The sequence below is a fragment of the Penaeus chinensis genome, chromosome 28 (genome assembly GCF_019202785.1).
Source record: "Penaeus chinensis breed Huanghai No. 1 chromosome 28, ASM1920278v2, whole genome shotgun sequence".
NCBI lineage: Eukaryota > Metazoa > Arthropoda > Malacostraca > Decapoda > Penaeidae > Penaeus > Penaeus chinensis.
The window spans coordinates 8,140,668-8,155,667 of NC_061846.1; the positions used below are offsets into that span (position 1 = coordinate 8,140,668).

Below are 15,000 nucleotides of genomic sequence, written 5' to 3' on the forward strand. Positions count from 1 at the left end.
AGAAGGTAATAGATTGTTTCTTTGGACTCTCCATATCAGTTCTCTAGGTAGTTTATAACTGTGCAAAAACAAAAGCAATTAGTAACATTTGTTATTTGTGTCTTTTTTTATATATATTTCTGTAATATTCAACTTGCTGTAATAAACCCAGCACGACCAGTCACCGTGAGCACAGAAACAGTGTCCTTCTCCTAGTCATGGTTCATGGATGGTACATTCCAAACTCGTTTACTGGTGGAAACAATGCCAAAACCCCTTCTTAATCACCCATCAAAAAGTTATTCCCCTCACCCCAACATTCAGGTAAATTTTGTATGATGGCATGTATCTGTCACCTCAGCCATTAGTCAAATTTTTTTCATGATATGATGGTCACATTACATGGCTCCAAAAGGTTAAATTCATATTTAGGCCAAATATTGTTTTTTGAATTAACATCTAAAAAAAAAGAAAATCTATATCTTAACCTGAATCTCCCAGGGAGTGCATGTATGTACATGTCATGCCCATTGTAAGTTTAGATTATTAATTGTCTTTACACATAGATGGCTCCATTAGTACTAAGTCATGAATGAGCCAGTTACAAGGACTACTTGTCTCACCTGTATACCCTTTTCCTTGAATTTCAGAGAATTTTCTGGTTTCTTATATTACTGTTAGTAATGTTAATAATATTATAATAATTATAATGTCGATAATAATAACAGCATTGATATTGATAGCATTTGTTTTTCCCGCAAACTCAAGGGAAATTGAAATCAGGTGCGGTCACAAGGTTGATAAATTGACTGCTTTGTGATTAAGCTCTTGTGACGCCATTTATGTGCAGAGAAATTTCACAAAACAGTACTATGGTGAACACAACATTTTCTCAGTGATGTTGGGTTAAGATATTTTAGAAATGTTTGGGAATGCCACAGCTGCTCAGGGAATGCTATTAACTGTATTTTTTCCCTCTTACTGAGATGCAATTATTACATGAGCCTACTTATTGAAGCTCCTTTTATTCTGCCTCTGTTTATAGTTAACACAAAGTTGTGATTCGTCTTGAGATTGTAGAATGTATTTGTGTGGCATTCAAAAAAGACATCCATGCTTGATTTTTTTTTTCTTAATAGTCCTTACAAGTGAAATAAATGTATATAGGGTAAAGATAAATACAAAATGCCATTTTTACATCTAAGACATTTCGTTGCCTTATTCAGTTGCTTTCATTTTGTTTCTGATATCACATTTTACAAGTCAGTATGACACACAAAAAAAAATTTAGTTGCTTAGAATATTTTTTTGAAACCATAAATCTTGTATTTTTAGTGAATTTATACTTTGACAAGTTCTTAGATAATTGTAACTCACTTTGCAGCATAAACCAGCAGACATTAGGCAGTATCTATTGCCAAGAGATGCAGAAAAAAGTGAAGAAATCATTTCACAAGTTAAATGCTCCAGAAAATGCAAACCACTTGTATCAGAGGTAATTATTTTTTCTCGTCTTCAATGTATATAAGTTACTAAATTTAAGTGTATGTGTGTGTGTGTTTATGCACTTGTGTATATGTATGTGTAGGCATTTAGATGGAAATGTGTGTGTGTGTGTGTGTGTGTGTGTGTGTGTGTGTGTGTGTGTGTGTGTGTGTGTGTGTGTGTGTGTGTGTGTGTGTGTGTGTACACACACACACATACATATATATACACATATACATATATACATATATACATATATACATATATACATATATACATATATACATATATACATATATACATATATACATATACATATACATATACATATACATATATACATATATACATATATACATATATACATATATACATATATACATATACATATATACATATATACATATATACACATATACACATATACACATATACATATAAACATATATACATATATACATATATACATATATACATATATACATATATACATATATACATATATACATATATACATATATACATATATACATATATACATATATACATATATACATATATACATATACATAAACATATACATATATATATTTATATATATATATATATATATATATATATAATGTAAACATATATTTATTATATATAAATATGAATATATGTATATTTTTAAACAAGTGCTTGAATTGACATCAATTATTAAAGTGAATATATATTGACTCCCTTTCATTTTAGCTTCTTGGCAAATGTGGAGTGCAGTGAACCTCCTGGAATCTTGATAAGGATGGCGAGAGAATTGGATTTTTCTCCTGCAATGCTGAGCAAAATGATTCTGGAGCAGTATTTGTGTGCTGCCATGCCCCATATGACAAGTATGTTTAATGTTAATGTGTGCTTATGTATTGTGTATATTGTGGAGCAATTGAATGTCTATTGGTGAAGGGGACTGTTAGAACTGCTGATTATTATTGCTATTATCATTATCAGTACTATTGTTACCATCATCATCATTATGATGATGATGATGATTATTATTATTATTATTATTATTATTATTATTATTATTATTATTATTATTATTATTATTATTATTATTATTATTATTATTGTTATTGTTATTATTATCATTATCATTATCATTATTATATTATTATTATTAATATTATTATTATTGTTATTATTATTATTATTATTATTATTATTATTATTGTTATTGTTATTATTATCATTATCATTATTATATTATTATTATTAATATTATTATTATTATTATTATTATTATTATTATCATTATTATCATTATTATTATTATTATTATTATTATTATTATTATTTTAGTAGTAGTAGTCTCTTTCTTTCTCTCTCCTTTTCTTCTTCCTCTTCCTCTTTCTCTCTCCATATCAAGTCATGCTGACTGGAGTGTAGTCAACCTCTCGAGTGAGAAATTAGCATTTAATTTGCTTTGTTCCCTATTGGTTCTGGCATTTACAGTTTTTTAGATAATAAGTTTAAAATGAGGCTTAAAGCCTGCTTTTGAAAGATTTTTCTCCTCATTGAACAACTTTAGCATTCACAACACATAGTGCTTACATTATAGGATTTCATCCTGGCATGAGTGATGATCCAGCCTTGACAAGATAGGACATTGTCTATTGTGAGTTAGGGTTAAGGTATCAAGAGAAAGTAGTAGTGATAGTAAAAATAGTTGTAATAGCAATAGTAGTGAATTATTGTTAACCCATATATCCCTTTCCTGCTAATCTTATCTTTAGGATCTAAATAGAATGAATGACAAGGAAATTGAGCAACATTCTGAGTGTGTCATGATATATAATATGACTGCAAAGGTAATTTTCCTAATGCAGCATATCTAAAAAGGGATACCTAGCCTGTGAATCCCAGGATGTGAATCCCAGGATGTGATTCCCCGTTTCAGCCTATCCCAGTTCTGGATACCCAGTTTTGTTTTTTCCCCCGTTTGAGATAACCTGACTTAGTCTGACACAGTCCTGGATACCCAGAGAGTGCTTGGTAGCAAGCCCTTATATAAACCAAATGTTGCAGCATAGTTACTGTGCTGAAATCTAAAATCTAAGCATTTACAGTATACTCAATTTGTTTTAAGCATCTAAATTTCTTAACAAATGATTACTTTGTTCATTTAAAGAAAATACTAAAACAAAATGGAAATGTGAAGGAAATATGTAAATACATTTGGCATTATCAAGATTTATTAAGGTTATTTGGTATTACTTAGTATAGATTTAATCAAAGGCTCTGTTAATGGCTCATGATAGGGCCATCCCAGGGGACTGCCCATCTTCTAAGAACTAAACTTGAAGGACACCATTTGATTCAGCCCTTGTTCTCTCAGTACCACTTCCCCCCAATCCCTCGCTTGTTGTTGTCATGGGGGGGGGCTTAACCCAATGGCGATGGGTCACGCCTGTAGGCGTCATAACAATACGCTCGAAATGTGGCGTGTGGCTGTCCGCCGCGGCAACGCGCAAAAGCGCCCCGAGGCAATGATTCGGCTTGATGTACCGAATTCACGCGCTCAAAGTCGGCGCGTTGCCGCGGTTCGCCAGAGCGTAGAGTTTTTTTTAGTTTTCTATACCCGTCGCCAATGGGTTAAGAGATGGAGACTGAGGCCATAGAGGATCACCCCCTACCTTGAACTTCAGCCCTCACCTCAACTAATTTTGCATGGACTTTTCTTCTCTTCCATACCTTTCTTTCTCTTCTTCATCATCCCCTTTTCTGTCCACTTTCTAAGGTGTGAGGGCCGTGCTGAAAGGATGAAAGGCTGACTTTGTGTCAATCATGAATGGCCTCAGGGAGCCATGGGCACAGTATTCCCTTGGTTAATTGTCTACCTCTTACCCCTCATGGGGTAGACCATTTTCTCTCCCCATTTATTTTAGGCTCACCATGGCCAGTAATAATGTTTTATCCTTATTAGGGGCATTAAGGTTTAAAACCTTCATCAACTAGCCTATCTTAATTTTATTTCAATGGTTTTCTGACCTCTGCCTCTCCTTTGACCACAGCTCTGACTGATACTGATGCTCCAATCTCTACCATTTCCCTGGTGCCTACCCCTCCTCTTTCTCCATCTTTTCCTACCACATCCTCTCCACCCACCTCTTCCTCTTCTCCTCGGACATCTATTCTCCTCAACATAAGAAAAGCTTTGTTTCTCAGACCTCCCCACCCAACTCCCCTCCAGAAACTCCTGAAGACATCCAAAAGTTCATAAACATGATTCAAAAAAATCCTTGGACATCTTTTCCCTTCAGGACATCTATTCTCCTCAACATAAGAAAAGCTTTGTTTCTCAGACCTCCCCACCCAACTCCCCTCCAGAAACTCCTGAAGACATCCAAAAGTTCATAAACATGATTCAAAAAAATCCTTGGACATCTTTTCCCTTCAGGACATCTATTCTCCTCAACATAAGAAAAGCTTTGTTTCTCAGACCTCCCCACCCAACTCCCCTCCAGAAACTCCTGAAGACATCCAAAAGTTCATAAACATGATTCAAAAAAATCCTTGGACATCTTTTCCCTTCAGGACATCTATTCTCCTCAACATAAGAAAAGCTTTGTTTCTCAGACCTCCCCACCCAACTCCCCTCCAGAAACTCCTGAAGACATCCAAAAGTTCATAAACGTGACTCAATGAAATTATTCACTCCCTCATCCACCCTCTAATCCCTCTATTCCTATCCACTCTACATTCAAAGTATTTGCCGATATCAATCCCCCTCCTCCTCAAGTTCCCCCTACCCCTCTTCCTTTCACTCACCCAAAAAACACCCCATCCTCTCCTCTGCCATGTTCATCTCCATTCCCTCTTCCTTCCTCATTATCCTTACCACCCCCACTTAGATGCTCACTCGACTCCCTTATGCCTCAACAAACCCTTAGACCCTTCCCTACTGACATTCTTCCTGATACTTCCTCACTTTCCCCCTGTTTCTTTATTTCATTCTCTGGATTCTTCTCCTACTTCTACAACTATCATTTCTTACCATATCACCCTTTGATTCTTTCATAATAGCTCTTTCGCAGTTTCCTCATACGGTGTTACTCCTCCTTCCTCAGGCACATACTCTCCATTTGATCTGATCACCCTGTACCTCTAATTACATCCCCATTTACAAATCCCCATTGTATTCCATCTGCTCCCCCTCTATTCCCTTTTCACCACCATCCTCTCCCACAGCTTTCTACAACCTTTGACATCTAACACATCTTATCCTGATTGTTAACTAATTTCCACCCTTTTCGCCATACTTTACCTTAGTGCTGTATGACATTTGATGTCTAGCACATTTATCTCTTAACTATTTACCATTAACCATTTCATTACCACTTGTTGGTGGTTGTATGGTACTGAAGTCAACCAGTTGTCTAATTCTCTTATAAACACTTCCACAAAGCTCTGAGTTGTATTTCTAATACATTTTGCCATACTATTAAAATCTTGGCTCTTTGATTAAGAAACTTATTATAGATTTTTCTTAATTGGGAAGTTAAGCAGTTATCCCAGAATGATGATATATTCTTCTCTGTCTTGGGGTGTCTTACCTTGAGTCCCCCTCTTTTACCTCTTGTGAATTTGATGGCAAATTTTCAATGATCTTCAATACATACACAATTAAGTATCTTTCTCTCAATCTTTGTGGAAAGAAAAGCTGGAGTTGTTTTAGTCTTTCCCAATAATTGAGACCACCAATTATTGGGTGAAAACTCTTTGAGACTGTTTTAGTAATATTACATCTATGAAACGTGGATTCCATACTTTGGTACTAATTTGCGATCTTGGAATCAGTAGTGTTTCCCATAATGGCTATTAGTAGTAATCCAAAGGCTCTGTACAAGCAGTTTCCAGAGTATGTATATTAATTTGTAAAAAGTCAGTGTTTGTAAAAATTTTATTAATCTACTGGATCCAGGTGCTGTGCTCCCTGTACGTTAGGGAATCCTGTATCCATATTCTTACTTTTCATCTGATTCTAAGGTCCTTAATTTTATGGAGTAGATTTCTGTGGATGACCTTATCAAAAGCTTTTGTAAAGTCAATATATATTACATCAACTTCTTTATTCTCATTTAGGTCTCTTAGTATATATGTTTTGCAGTGATTCAGGATTCAGGTTGGACAGTATCTCCCCTTTCTAAAGTCATTCTGTCCAAGGTTTATTTTGCTTTCTTGGTTAAGAAAGTGGACATTTTTTTCCTTTCCACCCTTTCAGTTATTCAGTAGTGAGTTATTTACCATTTCCCAGTCTGTTTGGTTGTTGTTGAACTACAGTGGTTTAATTAAGACTGTTACCTACCTCTACTATTTGCTTTTCCAGTGTTATCTATGTTTTCTTGAACTTATCTAAAATAACTTCAGTGATGTGGTCTGTTTGAAATGTACAGTATGATATCTTGTTTACTGCCTCATAAAAACAAAAACAAAGCCAAGAGTTATTCTCTCTTGTTTGAATTGTGATAATTTGGTGTAGGGAGAAGTCCTCTTCAAAATCTAAAAGCAGCTTGTTCTTTCTCATCTGTGGTAGCACTTGCTCCTTATTTGATTTTCTTTGTATTCCAGTTAATGAAGGGTGAATTATTTGTAATACCTTGGACCTAATGAAATTTAATGTTTCATTAAAGAAAACTTTAGTTGAGTCAGGTGGTCTGTATATAATGACATATAGTCAAAAGCAGACTTACTGGGAATTTACTTGATTACTTTCTCTTATGTCTTTAAGTTTTCCTTCTGTATAATCATCAACATAGCCGATGACATTTTTACTTCTTTTTTTAAGTATACATTTTCACTTTTTTTCTACCACACTTTTGATATGCAGTCTTCTTTACTGCATTATGTTTAGATCATTTTTAAATTGTAGAACTTCTTACACTTCTTGGTCTAAATATTTAGTTTAACGCCTTCTGTTATGGTGTTGGGTCAAGGTCACCGTGGGAGGCAGCTGGGCCCGGCTGTCCAGCTAACTGTTGACCCATTTTATTTGACCTTCTCCCACTCCTTAATTCCACTTCACCCTTTACAGCTGTTTTTTTTATTACATTTTGTTATCCCTGTTATTCTCACTGTTATTTCCTTTGTCATTCAGTGCCTTTTACACCATATTAGTCTATGTCCATTTCCCCCCAGCTTCATTGCTCACGCACGCATGCATGCACACGTGTACATGTGCATTGGCTCACTCATTCACTAGCTCTCTCGCTCTCTATCTAGCTCTCTCACTTTCTCACTCACTAGTATGCACACATGCTTGTATGCACACACGCATGCACACATATTGTGATTATGCAGTATTCGGCCTTTCCCAGCTCTAGTTACCTAGGTATGGCCTCTTCCAGTTCAGGATACCTAAAGAATGTTGGGTATCAGACCCTTTGATTGATTCCTGGAAAGCTTGTGAGCCATGTGACTTTATTTGTAGTTAGGTTGAAAAAATTTAATGTATGGTTATAGTTTATAATCAAAGATTATAAAGATTTCTTGATTTTATGTGACTTTATGTTATATAGGGTTTAGAAATTACATATAAAACTATATGATTTGGTTAAAATGGTTCGAGATATACTCAGTCTTATTCTTACTTTCACTTCCAATCTCATTTTCATTTTCACGTTCATTTTCATCAATTCTCATTATTCCACACCAGCATTATTCTTAGTCACATTCACTCTCACTTTTTATTTTTTCCACTCTTATCCTCCCCTTACTAATTGTATCATGCTTGTTTGTATATTATATATTATATATATATGCAAATATAAGATAAAACTAAATAGAAAAATTTGCTTACGTGCAATTTTTATTTGATCATATTCATTAATACAAAATTCTATTCATTACCAGTTAGCAAGACCCACGTAAATCGGCTTCTGCGAGACACGACACAAATAATGGACCGAGATTTAAGCTATGAGGTTTATATGGTAAGAACTGATTATATTATTATATTATATTATTGTAACTGATACTTTGATATCTCCTTGGCCAGTAAGTTCTGTTTTGTAGAAATGCTGTTAATGAAGCTGCTCTCTTTCATAACCTCTGAATGTTAAATGATTTTTTCCGTTAGCACCTGTGTTATCTATGTTCAAATGTTCTTATCCCATAAGTGATCTAACTGCAGTTCCTGAAAATATGGTGATAACTTAAGTTCAGTTGTGTACTTAAATTTTAATGTTGTTATGGATTTGTATTATTTAGTTGATATTGCTTGGTGTATCATCTTATCATCTCAGGTTACAGTTAGTTTGGAATAATATTGTTCCTATTTTGTTATTTGTGTGTGTGTGTGTTTGTTTTTTTTTTTTTTTTTTTTTCTTTTTTTTTTTTTCTTCAATTTCCTGTAATACAACCTGTGCCACTGGTCACAGCGGCTAGGAATAGGATGCTGAGCATGAAAGTGATGTCTTCTATGGAGCCAGTGCTCTTCCATTCATGACTCACACATGAGTCTAATCACCATTCCAAGAGCTTTGTGCCCATGTGGTGAGGGTATTTGTTACCGAGAGCAATGCACCCACTTGAGATGAAGTCCCAAAACCAGACTATCATGCAAACCCAAAATCCAAACCTAACCTTTCCTACTTTCTATTTATTCCCTAGACAGGGGGCAAGCCCCCTGTATCCCTCCTTTATTAGCACTTCATGCCTACTTAAAGAAAACATAACATTAAGAACTGTGTGAGGGTGTTGTGGACATGCAGCGGATATTTTCGTCATTTTGCGCAAATACGAGGTTGCATAAAACGGCAGTGTCCATTTCCTCTATCTCTGTGCATCGCTCTCCGTAACATTAACCACAGCGAGTATTTCTTGTCACCCCAGCCTTCAGCTAAAATTCTCATGATGGCAATTTTCTGTCATTCGACCCGCAGCCAGATTTTCCCATGACAGCATGTTCACGTCTCCTGCCCCTTGAGCCAAATTTTTTCATGATGTGGTGGTCACATCATCCAGATTGTAGGGGTTAATGACAATAATATAAATCAAGGAAAAGGGTAAACAAGTCAGATTGGTAAGACAAGTAACAGTCTCTTTGGTGACTAAACTTGTATAGAGCCATCTATGTGCAAATACAATAGATAAACTTACAGTGGGCATGGCATGTATTGGTGATTGGGTTTAGAAAAGTCAATATCATTCACTTTTAGCTTTTCAAAACAAAAGCAGTGAGTTATAATTTATGATAGGAAATAATCTTTCAAATTATATTTATTTGTCCAAAGTAGAATTTAACAAAGTTGTCCTTTATTTTCCAGTGCCTTCTTGAGGATGATGTTTACGGACCATTTGCTGACAGTATAAAACAGTAAGTATTTGAAGAAAATGTCAGAGTCATTTTAACTTGGAGATCTGATTATAGTGTTGCTCACTACAGTAGTTTATGATTATGATTATATCAGGAAATTCATATGGAACATTAAAGATATATAAACATGATTGTACAGTGCTTCATTCATATGTGAATTTGCTAAGTATGATAATTCATACCTTGATGGTTATCTCTGGTAATTAACACATTGATGATTTTCAGTTCCATCGGCCATGAATATGAATTTTTGCTGAGACGAAACCTGGAGAAGTTGAATATAAGCTACCACAATGAAGATGAGCTGCGGTTGAAGGGTTATGATAAGACTCCAGATATCAAGTTAGATATACCTATTGGTAGGTATATTATGACTGAAGTTTTGAATTGTGTAATTAAAGATTGTGAAGAGTGTGCTGAATTAATTTTTTTTGTTATTAATCTTGACGGTCCTATGTAAATGGACTTTCAGTTGAACTCCTCTTGCTTATAGAATTTATACATTTATAAGTGCAAAATTATATAGTTGGGAAAAACAAGGGTGAAAAATCTTGGAAACTATAGTCAATAAATCAGTAATTGCATCATCTGAGAAGACTAGTTATAAGTAGCCATGGTAATATTAGTTGACTACATTGATTAAATCTTGAACAGCTGTTGATGGCCAAGTAATCAACTGGATTGAGAGCAAGGCATCCTTTGGTGATGAAGAGAACCACCGGACATATCTCAAGGACCAATTTTGGAGTTATTGGAACAGGTTAGTATGTGATTTATTTATTGTTTTTCTCTCTTTCCTTTTCTTTTTGCTTCTGTTTCTTTTTTTTCTCTCTCTCCTGCTCCTTTAAATCTTTTGGTATTTTAACTCAATGCTGCCAGGAAAATGCTCTGCTCCTTTTAAAATATTTTGTGAAATGTCTCTGCACATAGATGGCTCTGCCAGTGCTTAGCCACAAAGGAGTCAGCTATTAGCCCTTGTGACCTTACCCGATTTCACCTTTGCTTGAATTGGCAGGAATTTTTTTTTTTTTACTAATGCTATAATTATAATATTATAGACATTAGTAACGGCAGTATAAGATAATGTAAAATATTTTTGAAAATCAAGGAAAAGCGTAAACAGACAAGACAGGTAGTACTCATAATTGGCTCATGAGTACAAATGTAGCCATCTGTGTGTAAAAACAATTAATAAAGTAATACAGTGGGCATGGTATGTAGGTACATGCCATGGCTATCAGATTTGGGTTAAACCAGGGTTTAATTATTCATTCCAAAGACTTTTACGAAGTCAACCTTAAATGCAAAGTTCTGATTTGGGAGTGTATAGTATAAATCTTCATCATAACCTTTTCATTTGAGAAGTTGGCATGGTCTTTAACATTGAATACCCAAGGGGTTAACTGTAGGATCCATGATTCTTTTGGATGTTAAATTTACTCCTTTGCTTGTTGAGGTGTATTTTAGAAAGAAGTATGATCTGAGTCCTAATCTATTTTCATTTTGTGTAGATGCAAATGATAGCTTGAGCTGTGATATGAAATGCCAAAGTATCTTTAAATTTAATTGCTTTATATGGAAGTGGTAGTTGTTCATTTTATGCTTTTGGACTGATATATTTTTTTTTACAAAAAACTCAAGGAAAGATGAAATTAGGTGAGGTCACAAGGTCTACAAATTGACAATTTGTTGGCTAAGCACATGTAGAGCCATCAGTGTGTAGAGACATTTCACAAAACAATACTACAGTGAACATGATACTTTCTAGGCAGCATTGGATTAACAATCTACTTACATACATCTTATTTTTCTCTCCATAGGTTTGGTCCTGGGTTAGTGATATACTGGTTTGGCTTCATTGAGGAGTTAGATGAACACCAAGATAAAGGAATCATGTTGCGGGACTCCTTCCCTTCAAACATCATCTTAATGGATCCACTTTCAGTAGCATGAGGTGGACATTTAAGAATTAAATCATATCATTTGTCATAGAGATCATATCAGGTTATGTCGTGCTGATAAATTTGAGTTACTTGACTTTGTACAGATATATTTTTTTTGAGATATTCAGTACTGTAAAGTGATAGATTATTTGTATTTCATGAAAAATTGTGTAAATAGGTAATTATTGCTATAGTGTCTTTTTACCAAACTGCAACACAATCATGAAAAGAATATTATTAGAAGATCTGTTGTATGTATATATTTGTTAAAAAAGGAAAATTAAATTGTGAAAAATTATGCTTTTTCTTTTTTAAGTAGATGACTTTCCACTACCACTTGTGATACATTCAGTAATAGTGAGGAATTTTTAAAAGGAAAAAAAGCAAACAAACAATATCAATATACTAATTTATTGAGAGCATAATTACATTGCTGAAGTACTCACTTAAGCAAAATCTTACATTAACGCAATAATAATAAGTACCATTCAACATACAAGCAGGAATCCACATGAAAAAAAGTATTTGATTTTCTTTTCAATATATTCTGGATACTTTTCTGCACCTCACTGAATTATTAAATGTGAAACCTTATTCTAGTTTAAGTTACCAAAGCACCTCTTCTTTAGTAATACCTTTGTCATGATTATTTTTAGCCCCATTGCCAAATACAAAAATACTGGAAGCTCCAAGTATATTTTTCTTTCAAAACTTCTTTCATAATGATATAATTCACAAATATTGAAATGTGGATAAAATAAAGAATACCCTCAGTCCTAAAAAAGATAATGCACAATTAAACTATAATCTAAACATTATCATATCTTAAATGTGCTTTTAACTTCACTGACAATGTATATTACATAGTGCTAATTTAACCTAAATTTTACATCATTTTCATACATTAAAACATTTTACTAATGAAATATAAGTATATTATAGCAAATTACATAATTCCATACATTCTTTTCTACATATATGAGAGTGATACATAATATACATTAAATACTCTTCTGGGAATACCTGTTGATCTCAAATACTCTTTAGTAAAACCTACCTTAATATTAGGTTCCCAACTCACACATTCTGAAACTTAAAAAATCAAATTCCTATCAGTAAATATTTTTTTATACAATTTTTATGGTAATAGTTTATAAAGCAAATAAGTGCAGACATCACTGTGTTAAATTTACAGAAGTTCTGGCATAAATTATCTTTTATTAGGGAGAAAACTCTGGTCAGAAAATACAAAACAAAAAAAAGAAAAGAAAGAAAAGGTGTACATAATGTATTTGCACTGATGTAATTACTTTTACATCTTTCTGAGATTCTTATGATATAAATAAAGGATTGTATTTTGTTCACCAAAAGATTTAACAAAAAATAAGGGAAATATTATTATAACACCCCTTTCTACTGTACTCTTATTATTGTATCATCTGTCACACCTATGGCAAGAAAAATGGCTTAGCTATATATATATATATATATATATATATATATATATATATATATATATATATATATACATATATATATATATATATATATATATATATATATATATATATATATATATATATACATACATACACATAGCTATATATATATATATTTATATATACATACACATAGCTATATATATATTATATATAGATATATATATATAGATGTACATATGTATACACACACAACTGCAGCAAGTGGGTAGTTAGGGGAGGTAATACTTCACCCCCTCCCTTGTGTTCCCAAAGGAGGGAGCCCCCAAATGACACGCCCCCCAAAAAAAAGAAGATAGATATTCAGCATAAATCATTATAAGTACAATTTATTTTTAGTAACTTTACATGATAACTTTAATGAGCAAGAAGTGTATGTTATGTTAATTCTGTACTTTTAAATGTTTTAAGTTTGGGTAAGTAATAAATGTTTTCATTTTGTCAAAAGCTTTTTTTTTATCAAACTTAATAAATATAGGAGGCCTCTCAATGGACCTAGCCCCCCCCCCCCTGCCCCAAATGTCTAGCTACACTCATGTATATAGAACTACATATACCTCTGTGTGTGTGTGTGTGTGTGTGTGTGTGTGTGTGTGTGTGTGTGTGTGTGTGTGTGTGTGTGTGTGTGTGTGTGTGTGTGTGTGTGTGTGTGTGTGTGTGTGTGTGTGTGTGTGTGTGTGTGTGTGTTTATTTGTATTAAAGAGAGTGAGAATGTGTATCTACATACTGACAGAGAAGGAAAAGGTACAAAAATATCATTCCTAATATAATGAAGTACAAATTCTATATCTGAATCCCTTTTAGATTAGACTAACATGAATATAGTGTAATTAAAAAAAAAATAGTATAATTTGTATAAAATGAGAATAGACTTAGATTTTCTAGTTTATAGAAAAATTCTATTTTATTTTATTAAATAATAATTATCTAATATATATTTACGTGCGTGTGCATATGTGCATACGGACGTGGATGTGGGTGTGGATGTGGGTGTGGGTGTGGGTGTGAATATGAGTGTGGGTGTGGGTGTGAATGTGAGTGTGGGTGTGAGTGTGAGAGTGGGTGTGGGTGTGGGTGTGAGAGTGGGTGTGGGTGTGAGAGTGGGTGTGACTGTGAATGTGAATGTGAGTGTGGGTGTGGGTGTGAGAGTGGGTGTGGGTGTGAGAGTGGGTGTGGGTGTGAGTGTGAGAGTGGGTGTGGGTGTGAGTGTGAGAGTGGGTGTGGGTGTGAGAGTGGGTGTGGGTGTGGGTGTGAGTGTGGGTGTGAGAGTGGGTGTGGGTGTGAGAGTGGGTGTGGGTGTGAGAGTGGGTGTGGGTGTGAGAGTGGGTGTGGGTGTGGGTGTGAGAGTGGGTGTGGGTGTGAGAGTGGGTGTGGGTGTGAGAGTGGGTGTGGGTGTGGGTGTGGGTGTGGGTGTGGGTGTGAGAGTGAGAGTGAGTGTGGGTGTGACTGAATGTGAGTGTGTGTGTATGAGAGTGTGGGTGTGAGAGTGGGTGTGGGTGTGGGTGTGTATTTTAGACATGCACACGCAACAGGGAGGAATATTCCCCTTGAGCTTGGTTTTATATTTGGCTTGCTATTATACTTTAGTTTAAAAAAAAAAAAAAAAAATCAGAGAGCAAAATGATATCATCCTTTAACTATAACTAGAAATCTTCAATGAGGACTAAACCCTAAATCTAATTGTTTCTATTTTTGGTTGCATCAAAGTGAATGGATATGAGGAAAATCAAAAAGTACAAAT

At 34.3% G+C, this 15,000-nt stretch overlaps 1 protein-coding gene across 5 annotated transcripts in view; it reads left to right on the top strand.

The window, feature by feature from the left end:
* LOC125040168 (CDAN1-interacting nuclease 1-like) overlaps positions 1-12,058 on the top strand; it is a 13,664-nt gene extending 1,606 nt beyond the window's left edge. For all 5 annotated transcript variants that reach the window (XM_047634703.1, XM_047634702.1, XM_047634701.1 and 2 more), the window contains 7 exons: positions 1,364-1,474; positions 2,200-2,336; positions 8,353-8,432; positions 9,768-9,817; positions 10,043-10,176; positions 10,472-10,577; positions 11,638-12,058. In XM_047634703.1, coding sequence (XP_047490659.1) covers positions 1,364-1,474; positions 2,200-2,336; positions 8,353-8,432; positions 9,768-9,817; positions 10,043-10,176; positions 10,472-10,577; positions 11,638-11,770 — 751 coding nt within the window. In that variant the 3' untranslated portion in view covers positions 11,771-12,058. The remainder of the gene's footprint in view (positions 1-1,363; positions 1,475-2,199; positions 2,337-8,352; positions 8,433-9,767; positions 9,818-10,042; positions 10,177-10,471; positions 10,578-11,637) is intronic.
* Positions 12,059-15,000: the final 2,942 nt, after the last annotated feature.